Consider the following 14,191-nt stretch of genomic DNA (forward strand, 5'->3'; position numbering starts at 1 on the left):
TGGTGGTCAACGAGCTATGTAAAAAGTCGAATATAGAGAGAATATTTCATTGCGATGTTGTCTTAGTTCGCTTCTTACCTTGTGGGCACGTTATTTAATATTAGATGGCAGGATAGGCCTCTTTTTAGTCAAAAATAAAACAAGAGGGCGTTTCAATGAAAATCCATTTTTGTCCTGTACCAGAAACTACTTCTATACAATTCGTTTATAGAAATGCTCTTGGGTAAAAATTAATTAAATAAACATTGACGGATGTTATTATTACACTGTTATGCACATTGAAAAATGAGCTAACTAATTATTGTCTTTTTCCAAAGTTAATTCTTATTTTTATCTGAACATCCGTTTTCAACAAGACAAGAGGATGATAAAGATATTTGTTGGAATCTTTCTAATGGCAGGAGTTCAATCCCATAATTGGAATAACATGCGAGAATTTGTTTCTTCAGAATTCTTTAATAAATTTGATGAACAGGCATGTATTTATTATTTAACAAAAATATATCTCAAATAGAATAGAAGAATAAAAATGTACAGCTATATTTTTCATTACAGGTTTCCCACACTGAGGCATTAAAATTTGATTTCCCCGAAGATAAAAACTTTGTTTACGGCAAATATTCTGAATGCGCGCCGTTCAGGTAAATAGCTAATTATTTAATTTTTAGTCGAATTTTTGACAGATTGAGCTTAATGTTGAAAATGAAAAATGAAAGGTATGTCTATTTTGTAACAAGCATTCTGGCAAATAGCCGACAATGAAAACATTATATCTAAGATTTCGGTTTGTTCAATAAAACAGATTTGTTTTGACATTTGATCTAAAATTTTGTATTTGTTATACGGAGGAGTTAGGAGATGGTAACAGGTTTCACAAGTTTATAATAACTTGGTCTTGATGTACATTCAATCCTTTAGTTTCTGATAAATATGATGACTCTGAATTCCGTAAAATTAATGAATATTTCTCGGTAGCACTTATAATCTGTGTCTAAAAATTACTATTTCACCATTATATAAAGTATTTCTACAGTTATTCATCAGGACCAGATGAAGTATGTCAAATAAAAAAGGGAACAGGTAAGAAAACGTATTGCAAAGACAAAAAATGCTCTTACATTGTTCGTTATGGATCGACTAAATGTAACAAAATGGTTGAACTGTACAGGCCGATCAATATTGTCACGAAAGAATGCAAGTGAGTTTTACTACGTACAATGTGCTTTCATGTCCTTATTAAGAATATGCAAGATAACATATTTATATCTTACTATATATATATATATATGATATGTAAAATAGACACGAGTCGTACTCTATCTAATGCAAACATTACACGACCACGAATAGATTATGGTATTATTGATTTTTGTGTACATCGATTTGTAGATTTCAAACGACGATTAAATCTGGGCGTACAAGTGCCAATTTTCAATTCCTAAGCAATATTAAGATATTTGAATTTGAATCATCTACATAACAGCACTTTTCATAGGAATAGCGCTAACAAGACAGAAAACTCTTTATGAATTTATTTTGAAGTAATCGCTATGCCAAGTAGTAAGAAAATCTGGTACTGTTAGGTATGCACCAGAAGTTGTTTTTACAAACATAATTTGTATAAATTGACTGATAAATTTTTATTCTTGAAGGCCTTTTCAAAATTCGTGTGGCCAGCTGGGCAAATATTACGATCCAAATAATATGATGCCAGAACTTTACCAGAATTTATTTTGAAGTAATCGCTATGCCAAGTAGTAATAAAATCTAGTACTGTTAGGTATGCACCAGAAGTTGTTTCTACAAACATAATTTGTATAAATTGAGTGATAAATTTTTATTCTTGAAGGCCTTTTCAAAATTTGTGTGGCCAGCTGGGCAAATATTACGATCCAAATAATATGATGCCAGAACTTTACCCCAATACTGGATCTAATCCGCGTGGCACCTCAAATAGAAGAATTGAATGCGAATGTCAGACTATTTGGTGCGTTGGTGAAACGTTGACAATCTATAAAGAAAATGGAAGACTGTACAAGGGAGATGTAACAATTAAGGTAAAGAAATATTCCAACTGTGAATTATTCTTATATTTTACTTATGTTGTAAGTTTGAATTATTTCAGTTAAAGTATGCTGAGTCAGTTTTCTGCAAAAATGTGTATTCTTAACATTTACGACAGATGTTTTTGATTATTTTTATTGTATAAGTTTTTCTGAAGTAATTTTAAAATTTTGGTCAACAAGTACATTATAGATTAAAAGCCAATAGCGATTTTTTTAAGTTGGAATAAAAAACGTCGTAAAATTTTTGATATTCTTCATCTGTGCATTATATTTGCAGAAACCATGCAAATGCGATTGCAGAAAAAAAGTGACCAGATCGACTTATTAGAAATGAATAAAAAGGGAGAATGTTGCTGATATGTTAAATTGTTCATTGTTGAAAATATGTACAATTTCTTGCATGTGTAATAAATGAATGTATAAAAGAATGAGTATCTCAAAAATCATTACAAAGGCAATATAGATAGAAAGAAACAATTTCCTAATCTTTCCACTGCCCACCAACTCAATATTCGATCAATTTAGCTTGGGCTATTTTCAGTCGTTATTAATATAAACTTTAGGTATGTTTTGCACGTAATGAACCAGTATCACATAGTATACAATAAAACGCTTTATTTCGGAAACCGATTATTTATAATAGTTGATTGCCGAGATAAAAGTATAGTGGTTAAGAACAATTCGTGCCTTGTTCATTTCTTAGACTTGATCATGTTAGAAATGTCAAACTTGTTTTGATGTAATAAACCGTTTTAGAATTCTTGTCACAGTGACTTGTATGCTTATACTAGATCCACATTCTAGTAATTATACACACAAATATACGCGCTAAATGTACATTCCTTAAACCTTTATCACACTAAACAACGAGACATTCAGCTGTATGGAACTAAACAATGTGGTTATAAAATTTCGAATATCGAGAAAACGATTATTTTGTGGCAATGTCGTACGATATTACCTGAAAAAATATTCCAGATTTATAATTTATTTTTATCACCCTACTATCTAAATGTATTTGTCAAAAGTTTACAGCATGCACTAATGCCATGCCCAGACAGTTTCAATTTTGTTCCAGACGTGACGCAAGTAATCTTTGGCCGATGATAACTCTGTGGACGTGACGTCTGACAATATAATGATCTTAAGAACCTGTAATTTCTTACGCGAAAATGGACTATAGTGACACATATTGATCTCTAGCAATTTTAATAGGTTTGTGGCCCACCTGGAAATGTGACTGTGGCCCAGCAGTATGAGTATGAGTTTTTGGAATGTGATGTGATCATGGATAAATCTGACCGATCTCAGGTTTATTTCTATTTAAAACAGAAATTTTTACATAATACATTTGCTTCGTATTCCGAAAATATATTATGACGTCATAATTATATATTTTTAATGTGTGGAATGCAGCTTAAAATGTTCTCAGTTCTTATTATTTGTATTTCGTAGTATGGATTAGATTTGCACAATCCCGAGTTTTTCGAATATTTAACCAATAAAAGTATTTTCAAATACGGTCACACCGTGAGATATTTGCAGGTATGTGGATCTCCGCCTTCAAAACAAACTATTTAAGATCCACCCCTTCGTCTCCTAAACTAGTTAATCGCAAAAACGCGTTTAAAAAGGTAAAATTGGATCAAGTGTGAGTTTAACAGATGACATACTTTATAATGCTAACAAACATGTCTACTTACAAACATAGGTACGCTAGTAAAAAATATCAAGAGACAACTCGTGCAAAATTAGACGCTATGTATTCAATTTCGTCTTCTACAAATCTTGCGAATCAAAATAATGAGAATCATTGCGAAAATTTTGCAAATTCCATCCAGCTTATTCTCAGCATTATTCTCGGATTGCTTTTGACAATTTCAATAATTCTAATAGCAAAACTGGCACACAGGTTCGTAATAAATAGTAATTATTATTTGACAATATTTTTGTTGGTGTGACGTGTATTAATATCTTGATTGTCAGGAACAATAGACCATTGCTCAAATATACAGGGTTTCCCAGAAGTCGCGCACCATGTAAGTAAAGTTAAATAAATAATACATAAAATAAATATAGATAAAGCATAAAAAACAAATTATTAAATTTCTGGGAGACTCTGATGTACGCGAAGTCCAATAACTAACCACAATACTGATAGCTTATGCTAGTTACATTAAAATCCATTATTCGATAAAATCTTTAAATCAAAATCAGATCGCGATCGCGACTCTGTCTAAAAGATGGGGACTGGTATGAAGTAATCCGACGTTTCTAGGGAATATTTGTAACTGCTTTGACCGCTTTAAGTACTGAAAATCGAATGTTCCATTAGTTTCTGAAGAACGCAATTTTGTCGGAACGCATGCGGGATATTTTGTGCAATATATCAATACAATATATCAAGGCTCAAAATACGAAAATTATTAATTATACGGTTAGGGTTTGGATTAAGGTTAGGGATTCAGATTGAAATTGTGCTGGAAATTTTCAAAGCATTACCAACCCCAATCCGAACATGGCGGTGGTGTTTTTCTCCAATCTCACATTTTTGCATTAGTGGTGGGGGCTTTGTACAAAAGATTCCACATGGCACCTCAACAACACAACAATGTAACGAAAACATTCTTATATTCACTTCGTGTCCGATAATTCAGTTTGTCAATTCTGCCTTGATCGAACAAAGAAAGCAGTCTATTTCTATACAAAATCTACCTTAACGAAAATTAGACTAACGTGTTAGTTACATGTTTAATTGTGAATTGGTGCGGTTATTGATGTTTATGGTTCTCTAACAATGAATCAGTTACAACGCAATTGAAGTTAAGAATGAGATGTGTGAGCAACGTTGAATTTGACAATTTATACATCAAATTTTCATGTTGGCAATATACAGGGTGGCCCAAAAGTAGGTATGTATACAGGTATTAAAATTATTAAACAATAAAATAGTTTAATAACTGTATACCTACTTTTGGGCCACTCTTTATATACTATCAGTTAACTTTGCCATGCGAAAAATTATTTTATTTTAAAAGATTTTTGAATAAACTTCCATATATTTAAAATTGTTTTTGAAAATTGGAATGCAAGTATTGTAAAATATTTTTCAGGCTCAGACGAAAGGCCGCTGTACCTGCACACCTTCCATTGCTTCCACATGTTCCCAATCGGAATGAACAGACGCATACCGTTGGAGGCCAAATACAGTTTATCGCAAGAAAGCTCCGCCTGCGATCAGTATCACAGAAGATTCGTACTATGCGGAAATATAAGCTGAATTAATGCATTAAATGACTTCATTATATTTAACTATATATTTATACCCGTTGGGTATGATCGAAAAGAAAGAAGATAGCTAAATGTTATCACATAAATACAGTTTTGTACGGCATATGTTCTTTATTTTTTGAAAGTTTTGAAAATTAGAGAGGTTCCAAATTTAAATTTTTTACCATACTGTACTATATTTTTTTTTCTATTTTGGTCCCTAATTCTTTGTTTAACTGGGTATCATGTATCAAAATTTTTAATATTCTCTAAATATTGTTAAAAATTCACAATCTCTTAAAGTCATTGTAAAATTTTGTGTCGATTAATTTGCTTGCGAATAGTACTTTAGCAACCTTATGTGTGATGCTTCGATTCATATTATAGTAAAAAGTGATGAGATTCTAAGATTAACGCTCGATTTGAATGCGTGGTATGAATTTCAGAGCACCATACGATTAGAAAGTAAACAGTAACAGTGTATATAATTTGTATAAGTTCGCAACGACAAATTCACTGAAATTAATATGGCAGTGGTTCTTACCTTTTTTCGACAGATTCCTTTTTGCCTTCTTCCTCCTTGCCTTTTTTGGATCTTTTTATTCCTCCCAACTAAACTTAAAAATTCTGTTTCCTTTTTTTTAATTTTTTAATGGATCCCTAGCCAGCGCTATGAACAACTCTGGCTGGTGCACTCTGGCTTTTGCACATTGTGAGTAACTTAAAAGATATCCATAAATACGTATTATAATAAAACTAAATATTTGAACATTATTTTTGAATATACATCAAATGCAAAGTGATATTTGCTCCAAAATAACATCAAAATTTCTCTCTGGGGAGGAATTCCCCCCGTTTTGGAAATGTTGTAATACAGCAACTAGTTTAATTCAGTTTTCATTGTTTTACCAGGGAACGATATTTGATGAAGATTTTTCGGCGCTCCAGAAGTATGTGTACCAATATGAATGTAACTAATTTCGTTCGCCTACTTTAGTTCGCTCTACCTAAATTACGTTGAGATTTCGGCATTGGCCTTGCCAAAATACTATTTTTCTTTCAAGTTTTGTAGCATTTTTATCTTTATCACGTTTAGCTTTTTTTTTATCATTTTTCAATCCCGTAATCCCTCCATTTTACTTGCACAAAGAAATTATAAAAAACCATTTTGGTCTGTTAGAGTATTTCTTTCAATTATTGTGATTTCCAGAAGCTTGATTTATTAAATTTACGTATATTGACGACAATTAAATGTTCTCTTAATTTCTGTAAATATTACTAAAATATTCCTTTTTAATAAATCCTGGCCAGGATTAAAATTTCTTTTTATATATACCTGAATAACATATTTATTTTTACATATATCTGCCTTTTTTAAGTTTATGGTTTAGAGCAGTGATTCCCAAAGTGGGCGATATCGCCTCCCGGTGGGCGAAAACGATACAGAGGTGGGCGAAAAAGTCGAAGAGGGCGATAGGGGGCGATTTCGCGAAACCTGTTTTTGGTCGGCGCATCGTGCACTTGATTACTGTAGGCCTACTCTGCGTGCTTTTGTATGTTTGAATAACATGGGCGATGTCACATGCAAAAGGATTGCCGGACTCGTCTTCGCAGTAAGGACGCTTCAGTGAATGGAATTTTTCCCGACCTTTGATCCCGGAAAATTCTTCCTATACTTTACCATTCTAAAATTTTCGGTGTTTATTTTAAGAGTGTTTTCGCGAGTTGTTGCTTATGAAATGAAGTATTCGTTTCAAAGCTATTTCTACACTAATTTTTGATTACTGTATTTAAACTGAAACTCCTGGGAGGACAAGGTGATCATTGACTTATTTTATTTAAATTTCCGAATGACAACTAAAAACTAACGAATAGAATTTAAAATCGCGAAAATGAGGTAATGTTCACGACCACACCTGAAAGTCTGTCTGAGTGAGAAATGTGTCTGAGTGGATGCGAAAGGGGGTTTGTTACGTTTATTTTTGCATCTTGCTAGTAAACAAGGAAGTCTATGCCAGGGGAAACATCCAAACGGCGGTTTTAACGATGAATTAATTTTATTTATTATCTACGCTCGAGGAGTAAATTACAGTTTTTTTTACGTAACAGAATTTATCGTGAGACACGTTTAGACTAAATTTTATTATATCCTAAAAATTATATTGAACAGCTACTCGTTTTACGAGCCTACAATTTAATTATAATTAGACAAATGGAAACACGCAGAAAAGTTGATGCTGAGTGCAGGGGTTCAATAGCGCAGTAAATATTCGAATATATTGCAATGCAACAAGAATTCATATTCTATTCGTGAAATTCATCACTGCTTAATTTTTGTAAGAATGTATCTTCAAAGAAAATCTTTATCAAAATTTCACAAACCATGCGAAAATATTCACTTCGATGTTTGGTACATATTTACATATTTGTGCGAACAATTATTTTTGAAAATGAATATTACAAAGAACAAGCAAAGTACTATAGGATTAGTTATGCCCATTTAAAAAATCTTTCAATCTTGGCGTCGTAAAGATATCAAGCGTGATGCAGCAACAAGACAGTGTCACATTAAATGTCTTTGTAATAATTTTTTTATAAGATGACTGAGTTGAGTTCACGAATTGTCGCAGTTTTTGCACGATGTTCCGTTTTTAACTTTCAAAAAATATATGCGATCCGCAAAAGAATAGCCATCCTAAATTTTGTCCCGCGAGCGACGTAAAATTTGCCGACACCTGAGCCATCCGAGTCCACGAATCCAAAACAAATGGCTGATTAATTCTATGGACTGGTGATCGGACTGGAGGACGTGGTAGGATGGGGATGAATTTTACCAAAAACCGTTATATATCAAAATTTCACAAATCATGCGAAAATATTCACTTCGATGTATGGCACATATTTACCTAAATCCACCAAATGTACATGTGTACCGAATGTACCTAAATCATTATTATAAGTTTTGAAAAAGTAATTTTGTTTTCATTATTTTAATGTGAAACGGGATGAATTTAGGGAGTCAAATGCTATAAGGCAAGAGTACACGGCGGTTTTTGAGGAAGTAGAACCCTGGATTCTTTCATTTCCGACCTCTGATAGGGTGAAAAAAGGGTTTTCAGCTGTGACACTATTGCTATCAAAACAACTAAATCGCCTTTCCATCAATAAACGGGATAATTTTAGATATAATAAAAAACTCGATGAAGAACACCAAGCTCATCCATCTCATTGAAAAACACAATAAACTATGATTTGTCTCCCTATTTGGTCTGTAATATATTCGTTTCAGGCTTCACATTTTTTTTGTAAATAATTTCTGTAAATAATACTAAAGTATTCCCTTTTAATAAATCCTGGCCAGGTTTTAATTTTTTTTTTATATATACCTGAATAAAATGATTATTTTTTACATATAACTGCCCTTTTCAAGTTTTTTGTTTAGAGCACACATTGGAAGACATCGAAAACAACAGAATCCAGACAGAATAAAATTCAACTCAACAATGAACAAAGTAGAATTCTTACTAACGTAGATACTCTTAAATGTTGTCTTTCTGTAAGAATCATTTAAATATTCCTTTTTAGAAAATCCTGGCCAGGTTTTAAATTTATTTTTATATACACCTTCATAAAATAAATATTTTTCACATATAACTGACCTTTCTAAGTTTTATGTTTAGAGTACACGTTGGAAGACATCGACAACAACAAAATCCATACGGAATACAATTCAACTCAACAATGAACAAAGTAATATTCTTACTAATGTAGGTACACTATTTACATATTAGATGTAGATAGATACGCCATTTTACATAGGTTATTTTTAAAATAATTTTTTTGTCAGCCATTAAGACCTAAAGCTTCACTCATGGCTTTTTAATAGCGTGTGATAGAGTTCTATTCAGCAATATATGTTTAGAACACACTCCTTCTAATGACATTTTTTTTATAACAAAAATTCCAAAATTTCTATTGAACAACCTTGAACTTGCGAGATTTAGTGTCTAGTAGAGGATTGATAATTATTCCTAATTAATTAATTTTTATTTCAAGGTTTTCTTGTGTTATTTTCCAACAGAGCAACACCAAAACCACTATTATAGCAAGAATGGGTACTCTAAAATTCACGATTGTATTTACAGAATTATCAAGTTCAACGCTTCAACTGACAATTTTGATGACGTCACACCTCTAATCATTACTGCACAGGCCTCTCTCAATGCAACGCCGTTACGCGTCAAAATTACAAATAATTTTACGTTTTTTTCACGTTTGAAAATTCTCTATATCTACACCAAGTATGGTGCAGTCGAAATCATATTTTTCAAAACATCACTAGGCCAGGGATGGATTGTATGAATGAAAATACATGATAAACCAATACTAAGCCATTATAATGGAGGTAATTGTAGTTCATTTCCCGTCACGAGTCACGTCAACGATTTTAAATGCCTGACTGGCGATTTAGAAATCGATGCTATTTATAGCACTGGCATTCTCAGCGAAACTGGAGTCCCTTTTTCGTGAAATATATGACGCTGCTATAGAACATTAAGTGTAAAAGACCAATAATACCTTTTAGAGTTGGACTAGGCATTAACCATACTATATATATGCCAACCGGCAGTGTAGAGGAAATTGCCTGTGACAACACGAATCACTCAGTGACGGGAAAGAGTACCGCAACCATGTTTCACACATGGCCATAGCACGGTGATTTGATATTTCAAAACAACGTGCTAGAAATAAGAGCAGACACGTACATAATTCAAATTTATATTTGAACAAGTAATAATATCACATTAAGGAAGACTGTATTCTGTATTCTGTCTCAATCTCAGCAATCTAGAATTTCAATTCTCATGCTGAGGTGTTCGTGCCAAGTGACAGGATGAAGCCGGATGTACCTCGCTGTAATCGGCTGGCTGAAGCGATTCTCTTTAATAGTCGTCTTGTCGTGATTTCCAGTGAAAATCTTAAAATCGATTACATATAGGAAATTTAAGTATTTCATTGTGTTTTATTATATTGCTAGTTTTTTTTAATACAAGTTGTTTTAATTGTTTACAACTGTGAGCGCCTAATCGAGCATATTGTATAATAAATATCGTCGTTTTTACACGTCACGATCTAGATTTGATAATGATATTCACCTTTGTGGCCCCATTTTCTTGGTACATTGCCAATGAACTCTCACTGTTGCCGTACGACACTTTGAACGATCTTACCCACTGATTACAACAATTCGTTCTTCCTTGAGTCAACAGACCTGCTACAGTTGTTGGTTCTTGTAGATCAACTTGCAGCCATTGGTTCCCATTATCTTAATATATTTGAAAAATAGTTAAGTTTAATATTTCCGTTCAAAATGTCACATCATCTTTAATGTGAGAAAATGTAAAACAGCAGAAATTTGGATTTTTTTGTGTTGAGTGACCAAACCAGCAGTAACTAATGATTTTAGATTATTAGTAAATATTAGAAAAGGAAGAGACGATACATTCCACCTCTATTTTGGAATACTTTCACAAAAACATATATCCTTCTGGTCTGTACCAAAACGTGTCTTTCCGACAAATCCTAGTGAACAATTTTATTTTCACCATTCATTTATATTATATTATTTCACCGATTAATTATATCTACCACAACGGCGTAATATAATATGAGCATAACAAAAACAGGGTACTCCCGAAGTATGTGAACCAAGATGGCGGACACCGGAACGTAGTATTTGTACCAGGTTAGGGTTAGGCCATAATTTCAGATACAAATACTACGGGAGTCAATTGCCTGGTCCCCGAACTCGTAATAGAACCTAAAAAAAAACGTCCGACATCTGGGTTCATATACTTCGGGAGTACCAAAAAATGAACCTTCCAACCATAAAAAGTTTTTGTAAACACACATTGAATGACTTGACGTGAGAGATGTGACATGCATGAGTAAAGTATACTTCGGGAGTTTCACTGACAGTTTAATTTGAAGTGGTTTAAGCCTGGCCATGTAGTCCAAGATTTTTATTTTATTTGCGTTTACAGACTCCATGAAACTAAATAGACTTATCGAGATAATTGTTTATATAGCAGTATCACTTGATATTACAATCACCGACAATGAAACGGAGCGGTATTTTGGATTCTATATTGTTTATTGCCGTTTTTTCGCTATATAAATTATAATCCATGCAAAATATTAACTCTTTGTTGGACAAAGGGCGGAGGTAATTTGGTGACAGCCGATTGGAACACTTTGTCGCGAGGTCTAATAGTACTAAACGGTTTTACTCAGTACAAATAATTTTTGTATTATAGTAGAACAATATAATATAGGACTGTAGGTATTGGGTTGGACCATAGCAAAGTAAATTTCCTTTTCAATGGCGGATCAAAATTGAATGTTTCAACACGCTTGCATTTGTCGAGAGCATGCTGATCGGTTTGCAATCTCAACTAGGAATATTCACTAAATGTGTAAGCAGAGGAAATATTTGAAAGCTTTGCACGATTCTGCAAAAATATCCAGCTATGGCTACTTGAATTATTGTAAAATAAAATATATTAAACATTTTTGCTGCTTCCGTCAATTCATCTTCGTCTATATTCATAGCATTGAGTTATGATTTAATTAAAATTTAGACACAAGCACATACTTGTTGCTGCACACCATGCTCCTGAAGGGTTGAGTAGTCGGAGATATTGAAATGGACAACTATAGTGAATGGATGATGCTTTGATGCGGGACATGGGAATGTATCCGCTGTAAACTCCAGCGTAGCAATATTCTAAACAAAAGAAATGCATCATAACATACCTGCTTAATTTCATGGCTTAGACTAATTCAATAAGGATAAGACATCATTTTTATCCCGGGAGAGAGGGTAGCCGATAAGACGGGTTAAACATATGGCGTAACACAGCTTCTCGTGTGATAACCAGTCCACGTTCGCCACGTTTTTTGTTTCAGATGCATGTACTTGATGGCGGAGGAAGCTGTACCAGACCAGTGGTTACGTGAACCACCCTAAGGCGGCGAAAAGTCCACTAATCCTATCATCCCCACAAGAGGTGCTATGACAAGCGTCTTCCTAACGATTACGCCACCCGCCATGCAATCTTCGGAATGTTTTTTTAGTAATATTATGTTTTAGGTTCATTTCATTGAATTTCTTTACACAAAAATAATGAGTAATTTTATCTTTTCAAATTTCAGGAAATAAAATTGTTTTACAGCCAGTTTTGATGAGAATTGAAGTATTTAATGCGCTTACAAACATGTCTGTGTCAAAATTATTCGATTATTCGAAATCTACTATGTTGTTCTGCTAACATAGATGCAATTAAAAATATTTTGTGCAAACGTAGTTTTCTGCTACGAATTGTATAAAAACTCCATGTTTAATTAAAACAAACTGGGATGTACATAAGCGTATCCTACCTTCATTCATTCGTCGCAGTTTTTTCTCAATTTGCTCAACAGCACTTAAGTCACAAACGCACGAGCCCGAGTCCCCTTTGAATCCTCTTGGTCCGACAGGACCTGAAAAACCTTTTGGTCCGCGCTTTCCCGGAGAACCCTGGTATTAAAATAAATATATTTTCACAGTTACGGTATTTGCGCATCGTCTAGTCTCAACAAATGGGGTATTTCATAGCTTTACAATAGAATATTTATAAATCTTTCTATCATTGGAAAAAGGAAAAGGAACAAAGTCTTGAGTTTCGAACTTGACAGAAAGCCTATTTTTTTTTTCAAAATTTACCGCTCGATCAAATATACTCAAAATATTTTAAAAAATGTTAAAAAGTAATTTGAAAGATTTTTTTCTTCTTTCATATTGTACCGTTTACTTTTAGATACTCCAAATTAACACCACATAATTTTAATCAATCGAAAGATTCGCAATTTCTCGTACAATAATTATACAAACATTATATATATAAATTATATTTCTTTGCAGGCTAAGTGGGAAAACGATGCTCAAATATATGGATACGAAGAGCAAAGTGAAACAGTAGTTTACCAGTCTACATTACCTTTAACAGAACCGGTAACGTGTCCCCATGAAGAAAAATGATACAGCGAAATTTTGGATGAAAAATCAGATAGCATAGGATTCATGAAAAAGTTAGAAATAAATAAAAGTACTAGCCCTCTAGCGACAACAACAATCTTTAATCATTGAAATGCCAAAGCAATTGGTCCAATCGTTAAAGAGAAAAGCAATTTTTTTTCGCAACAAGAAAAAGAAGGAAAATAATGCTAACAGGATGATCAACAACAAAATAGCAAAACGATCTATAGGTCGACTTCATGTTCAATAAACATTACGAATACGAAATATAAAAAAGGGAAACGATTTTTCAGTTCAATACACAATATCAAAGTACTCCTAAATGATATAACCTGGCATTCTCCACAATCTCTTTCTGCAATATGCCCATCTACCGTATTAACGATGCTTCTAATAGCAGCAATGGCAGATGCACACTTTTCTGAAGACTGTTGCTGTCCAGTTGCATAAATTGAGAAATAGGACACCACGAAAAAAATACACGGAATATGTTTCAGAGTATTCATATTCAATGGTACAAACAAGGATTACTGCTGTAGAAATAAGATAAAAAAAATATATAAAATGTACAGATATTTGGGTGTTTAGAGGCAGTTCAGTCCAAAAATCAAATGTGCTTTATTCAATGTGCTTCAGTGATTGCTCTACCTGTTATGCCTTTCGGAGGCGCCCAGCTTTATTTACAAAGCGGTTAATCACTGAATCAAACAATTAGCTCAAAGCCAGATTATTTGCGTCACACTCACAACGAGTGAGCGGTAATACAGTTGTGGATGTG

General features: G+C 33.2%; 1 protein-coding gene and 2 long non-coding RNA genes across 3 annotated transcripts; 2 read left to right on the forward strand and 1 right to left on the reverse strand.

Annotated features, from left to right (window-relative positions):
• Positions 1–517: 517 nt before the first annotated feature.
• Positions 518–1,723, forward strand: LOC120330317 (uncharacterized). Its single transcript, XR_013479563.1, has 3 exons — positions 518–641; positions 1,034–1,198; positions 1,653–1,723. It is a non-coding gene; the product is annotated as an uncharacterized LOC120330317 (long non-coding RNA).
• Positions 1,724–1,776: 53 nt separating this feature from the next.
• LOC144411689 (uncharacterized) lies at positions 1,777–2,486 on the forward strand. Its single transcript, XR_013479515.1, has 2 exons — positions 1,777–2,057; positions 2,344–2,486. It is a non-coding gene; the product is annotated as an uncharacterized LOC144411689 (long non-coding RNA).
• A 7,667-nt stretch (positions 2,487–10,153) lies between these two features.
• On the reverse strand, positions 10,154–13,972 carry LOC120329494 (lactadherin-like). Its single transcript, XM_039396141.2, has 5 exons — positions 13,746–13,972; positions 12,777–12,915; positions 11,992–12,123; positions 10,493–10,662; positions 10,154–10,314 (listed from the first exon to the last, which is right to left on the reverse strand). Exons 1-5 carry the CDS (start codon positions 13,917–13,919, stop codon positions 10,177–10,179), a joined length of 753 nt encoding a protein of 250 aa, XP_039252075.2. The 5' UTR covers positions 13,920–13,972; the 3' UTR covers positions 10,154–10,176.
• Positions 13,973–14,191: the final 219 nt, after the last annotated feature.

The sequence above is a fragment of the Styela clava genome, chromosome 12 (genome assembly GCF_964204865.1).
Source record: "Styela clava chromosome 12, kaStyClav1.hap1.2, whole genome shotgun sequence".
Classification (NCBI taxonomy): Eukaryota; Metazoa; Chordata; class Ascidiacea; order Stolidobranchia; family Styelidae; genus Styela; species Styela clava.